This window comes from Camelina sativa, chromosome 13, assembly GCF_000633955.1.
Source record: "Camelina sativa cultivar DH55 chromosome 13, Cs, whole genome shotgun sequence".
Classification (NCBI taxonomy): domain Eukaryota; kingdom Viridiplantae; phylum Streptophyta; class Magnoliopsida; order Brassicales; family Brassicaceae; genus Camelina; species Camelina sativa.
Window position 1 is genome coordinate 14,463,295 of NC_025697.1, and position 7,313 is coordinate 14,470,607.

Consider the following 7,313-nt stretch of genomic DNA (forward strand, 5'->3'; position numbering starts at 1 on the left):
TGCTGAGAAGCAAAACCCTAGAAGATGGAAAATGTCTGAAAGCAACAAGAATCGTGTTCAATTAGGATGATGATACTACTGTAAAAGAACCGATTTTGGTTTAACATTCCCCGGTTTGAAATGCACATCGGTTTAGCAAAGGTTTTATACTTCATCTGTCACTTTCTTTAATTCGAATTTTATCGGTTATTTAATTATCCGGTTTTGGTGATTGGTTCGGTATGGTACGAAGAAACAAATCCCAATACGCATAAGCAACGGCTATGTCTTTCGTCTCTAAACTATAAAAAAATTAGGGGATTAGAGAAGAAACAAGACGACAGAAATTACGGTGAATGACTCTTCTTCATCCCACATCGCATCTCAATGGGTTTCATCTGCTTAATCCACAACAAAGCCCGAAACTTTCATCAGTCTCTGTGTCGATTTCACATCGAACCCAGTTCCAAAGTTTGGTTCTTTGTGCAAAGAAGAGGAATAAAAGAGTTGGGTACCGAAGAATCACTAGGTTTCTGTTCAATTCACTGTCTTTACTCTCCCCTAATCTCCAGATTTTACCACAGCCGTTGGATCTCGTCGTTGCTGATTTGGGCGGCGTAGATGGAGGAGGCGGAGGAAGAGGAGGAGGTTTAGGGTTTTGGAGAGGATGGGGAAGATTTGATGGATGGAGAAGGAAACGTAACAGAGTACCAATTTTGGTTTTTGTTTGTGTGATTCTGTGGATTTATGGTTTCTGCAAAGTCTCTGGGATAGGGTTTAAGAGTGAATTGGTTTTGAAGGTTTTGGGGGTTTGTTTGTTTGGTGTCACTATGGTGAAAGAGTTGAAAAGAGAAGCTAGAGTTTTGGTGTTTGGGTTTCTTTGTTGCGTTGCTTCATTGGTTCTTGGATTCAAGAAAGAGAGTTTTGTCAAATTAGCTTCGAGAGTTAGATCTTGTTCTTCAGTTCTTCTTTGTCATAAGAGAAGTCGTAGAAGAGTGTAAATAGAGAGGAAGAAATTACTGATTCTGTTATTTCCTTCCTCCATTATCTTTCAATTGAGATTCTTTTTTTCCTGAGATGAATTTGTCTGAAATTAGTGTACTTAATAGTTCCAGTTTTGTTACCATTGAACGAAACCAGAGTTAAGGTTATGAAGAAGCAGTTCAAAAATATGGTGTAGCGGAAGCAACTCCATGGCTTCAAAATTGATCAGAAACTCAAGTCGTCTAGAAGACTTGGTTCCTCTAAGCTGAACTCATACCTATCTTTACGATTTGATAACAGACCATGTTGTTTCCTTCCACCATTATCTTTCAGTTGAGATTTTTGTTTTTTTCCTAAGCTTTGACGACATTTGTCTGAAATTGGATGTGCGTAATAGTTCCAATGTTGTGTCCATCGAACAAAACCAGAGTAAGGTATGAAGCCGCAGTTCAAAAAAAATGGTGTAGCGGAAGCAACTCCATGGCTTCAAAATGTTCAGAAACTCAAAGTCATATAGAACACTTCGTTCCTCTGAACTCATACCTATCTTTACAATTTGACAACAGACCATGTTGTTTCCACTTGCTTGTTTACTATGTACATGTTCTAATGGAGTACGAGGGGATGGTTGATTTCTTGGTTTATGCAAAGTAATGGTGGTATAAAGCTAGTCAAAGAGTCGGATGAAGTGCAAAAGGGTAATCTCATAAATTGTTGGCTCATAATACAATCCAAAACAATGTTCTCAACTTCATGACAGTATATAGATCAGCAAGTCTAACTGAACACCTGAAATAGAACTCTCATTCTTCCCTAGTGTAGGAGATTTTTTTGTTAACCTTAGATGATGCAGGAGGCTCTTCATCATCATCTGTACGCGTTGGGTAACTGATAACCAGACATAACTATTTTGTCAGCAAACATCTTGCCTGTCTTGGGCATGACATGCCAGTGCAGTGTCAAGTTGAAGTCCTTCCCTCGGAGGTTGTGTCCCTAGAAAGATCCCATTCACAAAATTTCAGATACTCTCTCGTGAAGAAGAACTACATGAAGGACTGGTGTTTCAATAGAGGATCATAGAAAGTGCTTCATGTACCTGATCTATGAAACGGTACTTGTTTGAAATCTGTATCCAGAACTTGGCATGCTCTTTCTCGGGTATTATGGCATCCCATAGAGACACCTGCGAAAAAATGTTAAATATTGATAGTAAATCAACAAAAAGGGTCCCAAACAACATCACAGGTATGAAGAAGGCAGCAACAATGAAACCACATAACTCTCGAGTCTCTGAAATTGTTCTTAGCCCCGACGAGAGGAGTAGCCCAAAGCGTTTGAAGCAAAGTAGATTTATACCTGGTTCAGGGCATTCTTCGAGGTTTCATATTCTGCTGCTACAAAAGCAAATACCTGCAAATTTTTTCGTTAGTGTTGGTTTTGTGTTTATCCGACCATTCAAAAAGAGGTATACAACAAGACAGTACGTAAGACTGGGGATACTTAAGCTAATAGCAACAGAGATGGATTGGTGTAGATTCGAATGCCATACCTGCTTTGTGTTCCAAGTAAATAGTGACTGCAAGTCTGCTGTTACGTTCAGTGTCAAGCTGACCTGAAAACACACATAAAATGCTAAGCAATTAGAATATATGCAACAGGTAAAGAGCAGCCGGATGCCTCAAAAACCAAGGAAAAAAAAAACTACTGGTGTATATAAATATATAAAGTCTGGCGTATATTAATCAACTTCAACAATTTGAGTTATAGAATAGACTAAGATTTTACTAGAACACATATGAACCTCAATGGCTATCAAATTCAAGAAACACATATGAACCTCAATGGCTATCAACTTCAAGAAACACAATGAGTACTAAGCTTAAGAAAGATGACTTGAGAACCAGAAATTGCAAAGATAAAGGTCATGACCTTATTAAACCATCAAAGAGAAAAGGTAACATTCCTGCACAAACCTAGAAATACAGCAAGCAAATCATAGATACTTTTTAGAAGAGGCAAAGACCATGAGAAACCTTACCTCATCATTTCCATGGGGTTGCTTCTGAAACCAATTGATATTCAATATCTGCAAAACCACACCCAAACCATTAGCCCCCAAAAGATTCTAAAAACTCAGAGCACACAAACTTCCAAAACATTCTTGAAAATTCCCTCAAAACAAAAAGAGCTCAACCATTACAATTTTGAATTTTCTAACCACAACGCCAGAATCCAGCAAAAATTAGGGATCTAAAAAGAACTTGGAGCTAAACCATGCACGCATCCATGATTCAATAAGGAGATCTCTGCAATCAAAATCAAACAAATACATACCTGGATCTGAGCAGAGGGAGTTTGGTTACTGAATTTATCAGAGAAGGAAGCAATCGCACAAATGAAAGCCAGAATCGTCACGGCGAATGTGAGCAGAGCATTGGCTCTGTAACCAAAAGAATGCATCCTCTTTTAATCGCTTAATCCTCCCAAAACCTTGCTCCGCTCCGAGGAAGAAGATGAAGATAAAATTGAAATTTCTTTTTTTCTTTTTCTCCTTATTTATTTTTTTCTTTAATATTTTTATTTGTTTATTTGCTTGACGCTGTGTGTAATCTGATTGGCCAAGACACGTAGTATACCAATGTGATTTAATCATATAAACTGGTATTCTTGTTTAAAATAGCACGGTTTAGAAAATTATTGATCGGTCAGGAAACTAACAAAGGGGGTCTATGACTGACTAGTGACTATAATTAACAACTTATTTGTTTTTTTTTTTCCATTGAAAGACATTACAAACATAATTAAAATTTGATACTACAATGTTTTTCCAATCCTTAAGTTGTAATGATATTTTCCAATCCTAATTAAAATTTGGGCTGAAAATGAACTTTTTTTCCAAATTATTTTGAGTTATGTCTTGAGTTGAAATGATATAATATCAATGATTAATACATTAATAAAGAGTCATCATTTTTGAAGTCAAGGAGTAAACCATCAACGATTATTCATTTCGTGGCTGCAGGTTAGGGTTTAAGGGAAGTACTAACTGTTGCGGGTTCCCAAAAGCAGGAAATAGTGTCGGCTGGAACACTTTCTTAACAATTTTCAATTCTTCTTACTTTTTTGTTATTGTATTAAAGTCAAATATAAAATCTGATTTTTCATAATTAGAGTTCAAAACCCTTAACTACATATACATGTTAAGGTATCTTTATCAGCCATATAACATGATGTCCCTAATGGGCATGTGACCTTTAAGATACCTGATATAAAACAATGATTGTGAATAGTTGGATTGTGAATATATTATGAAAGAAGTTGTAAAGTTTATGCACATTTGATACACAAGTACAAGAATCTATATATACATTTTTGAAGTACATTTTGGGTTTTACCCTTTTATTTGTACTTATTTAAAAATTTATTTATAAAGTTAATCCCTAACAAATTTCCAAAAATAAGATTACTTAAGATTTTGTTTCCTAAATATTTTACATTCAATTCAAACTAAAAAAAATTACAGCAATCAAGATGGAAATATAAATTATGATATATTTAAACACACCTTCTGTTGGGTTTAGAAGATATTCTATCTTCGAATCCTTTGCAAACAAAGAAAACAACAATTTGATTCCCAATTTGTTTTCCAAAGCCGATGAGCTATGATTCTTAACGTAAGAAGAACTTCGATTCACATTTATTTAAATATATATAAACTTAATAAAATTTTAAAGCATTACGAATATGTAAAACTAAAAAAGTTTTAAATATTATATAAGATGGTCATATAGTAGATAGGTTATAAGAGGACATGTTGGAATTAATAAAATATCAGTAAATTTGTGCTAACAAGGGTTAAATTCTCATTTTATTATTTCCACTACTAATATTAGAATATTTGACATATAAAATCAAGTTGATTTAACTAAGATTGTATAAAATAATTAAATTATTAAGAAAAATATGACTTAATCACAGCGTATAGATTACTTATTATGTATTTAGATCACTAATTTTTTGTTATAATAAATAAAAAATAAAAATAGAATCTCTAACACTAAACAAAACAAACTAAATATAATAAACAAATGGTCATGAAGGGTATTGCGGGTTAAAAATTAATATAAACTTTTAGCCGCAAAAACGGCTGAAAATTTTAGTTATTCTTCTATTCACAAAGCATCCAATATTTAACAAACAAATACAACGTAATATATATAATAATAAAAAAATTAAAATAAACATCAAATATAAATAAAAAAGGTATATACACGCTATTTACCACAGGTTAAAATCTAGTTAGATACATTATCAAGTTCAATAGATATGTGGAGATGAAGGTTTCTTTATCAACCAAGAATTTATTAACCACAATGATAATGCATATCTAATTAAGAATAATGCATTATAATATATGATATTTAAAAGGCACAACATGTTGAACAGAAATTACATATATACTCATGTCATTCTCATTAAGCGTAAAAATGTAAATAAATTTTAAACTAATATAATTTTTTAAATAATTATTAATTTTCAAAAAAATAGCTCACTTTTTCTCTCTCTAATTAATTATAGACAAAATTTACCAATTTTTTTTTCAAAATTGTCAACTAATCATACTTAAAAAATAATATTTGATATTATAGCATATTTTTATTTTCTATTATAATATTATTGTATTTAGAATATTTATTTTATACTGATACTTTAAAAAAATAAATTAATAGTGATATTTTCGGAAAAATAAATTAAAATTTGGTATTTTGAAAAATTCGTTTATGAGTAATAGTAGTAAAGAAATTATTTGCCATATAAATTCTTTATTTTATATCATCTTTTTGTTTTGTCATATTATCGTGTAAATATAGACAACGGATAAGTTTTTAGTGTGTGCGTGTGTATTTCCGTGTACATACGTTTATGTTTTAGGTGTACAACAATAATTTTATTAGTTTTAAGATTGCATTTGAGTCAAAAGTTATCATCGTCACGCGACTTTTGATCATTGTTACATAATGTTTCTAGAACAAATTATATTGAATGATGGCAATTCCTACGTCACACTATTCAAATTGTTGAACAAGTAATCATCTTCGGATCTCTAAAAGATATTAAGATGCGACTTAGTCGTGGTCTATCTAAATAATGAAGTAACTATGCTCTTTCTATTTTAAGTACATATTATGATTTCATTTATGTTGATACGAGATACAACAACTAGATTAGTTTGAGAGAGAAATTTGATCTGGACGGACTTTCGGTGTAAATCGACAAGAACAATGAAGAACAACGAATTGGACTATGTATTTATCTTTTCTTTTGTTTTGTTACATAAAGTTTTCTGCCCTGTTTCTTTACAATCTTTGAATATTTAAACTAAACAATCTCGAACTTCCGCTCAACTTCCTCCCTCGAATCTCGCCCGCGATCTCTTGACTTTATCCTCTGCCTAACTCGTCGTCGCAACAGAATTCTCCTGGGCTCGCGTTAGGCCCATTAACAAGCTTATGTCTCGTTCCTTAGCGGGCTTTTCTATGACCTTCACATCGGCGAAACCCAACACCAACAATTTCCAACTTCCAAGTTATATATTTTAATGTATTATGATTTCATTTCCAACTTACAAGTTATATTAAAAATAAGAATTTCTAAAACTCTCGTATAATTAAGAGTACCTCGTACTCTAATGTTCAAATGATTTTACTATTCCCATTTGACGTTCAAATGATTAATTGTTGGCATCAATGTTTTTAAAACCGGACCGGACCGGCAGTCGAACCACGTTAACCCGCGAACCAGCAACATATCTGGGTTGGATTAATATCAAAACCCAAAGAAAATTGAACCGGTAAAAAAACCATATTAATCCGCCAAAAAACTAAAAACCGGTAAATCATTAAACCGGATAAAACCGGGTTCTACTTTTTTTTGTAAAAATGGGTGCAATTAATTTAATTAATTACCTTTTCTAGTTTTCTTCTTAGCAAATTAGCAATAGTATGGTTTTTAGTTAACACTCTTATTCTCTTATTGCTTTTAGATTTGAATTTCTAAAATATTTTACTAGTACTGGTTATACTTTGAGTTTGTTACACTTTGAATTTATTACTTTTTAAGGTTTTTTAAAAACATTATGATTATTGGAGTATTTTATTTGGTATTTACAATTATATCATAGTTGTAATCATTGAAAAAATAGAAGACATATCCATACCTATTATTTATAAAAATATCATCAAAATCAATTGAACCCGGTTGACTCCGGTCAAACCATATTGACTCATGACCCAGAAGCTTTCTCGGGTTTAGTTACCGGTCCGGTTTTAAATTTTTTTTTTTTTTTTTTT

General features: G+C 32.5%; 2 protein-coding genes across 2 annotated transcripts; one reads left to right on the forward strand and one right to left on the reverse strand.

The window, feature by feature from the left end:
- Nucleotides 274-1,055, forward strand: LOC104736767. The gene has a single exon (XM_010456822.2). It carries the CDS (start codon nt 336-338, stop codon nt 978-980), a length of 645 nt encoding a protein of 214 aa, XP_010455124.1. The 5' UTR covers nt 274-335; the 3' UTR covers nt 981-1,055.
- LOC104736768 (signal peptidase complex subunit 3B) lies at nt 1,648-3,512 on the reverse strand. Its single transcript, XM_010456824.2, has 6 exons — nt 3,298-3,512; nt 3,002-3,049; nt 2,513-2,575; nt 2,320-2,373; nt 2,060-2,146; nt 1,648-1,956 (listed from the first exon to the last, which is right to left on the reverse strand). Exons 1-6 carry the CDS (start codon nt 3,421-3,423, stop codon nt 1,831-1,833), a joined length of 504 nt encoding a protein of 167 aa, XP_010455126.1. The 5' UTR covers nt 3,424-3,512; the 3' UTR covers nt 1,648-1,830.

Coding starts and splice junctions, on each gene's coding strand:
- LOC104736768 (XM_010456824.2), bottom strand. CDS start 3,423: ATGCATTCTTTTGGTTACAGAGCCAATGCTCTGCTCACATTCGCCGTG. Junction 2,576..3,001: donor AACCCCATGGAAATGATGAG/GTAAGGTTTCTC, acceptor GTGTGTTTTCAG/GTCAGCTTGACACTGAACGT. Junction 2,374..2,512: donor TTACTTGGAACACAAAGCAG/GTATGGCATTCG, acceptor AAAAATTTGCAG/GTATTTGCTTTTGTAGCAGC.
- LOC104736767 (XM_010456822.2), top strand. CDS start 336: ATGACTCTTCTTCATCCCACATCGCATCTCAATGGGTTTCATCTGCTT.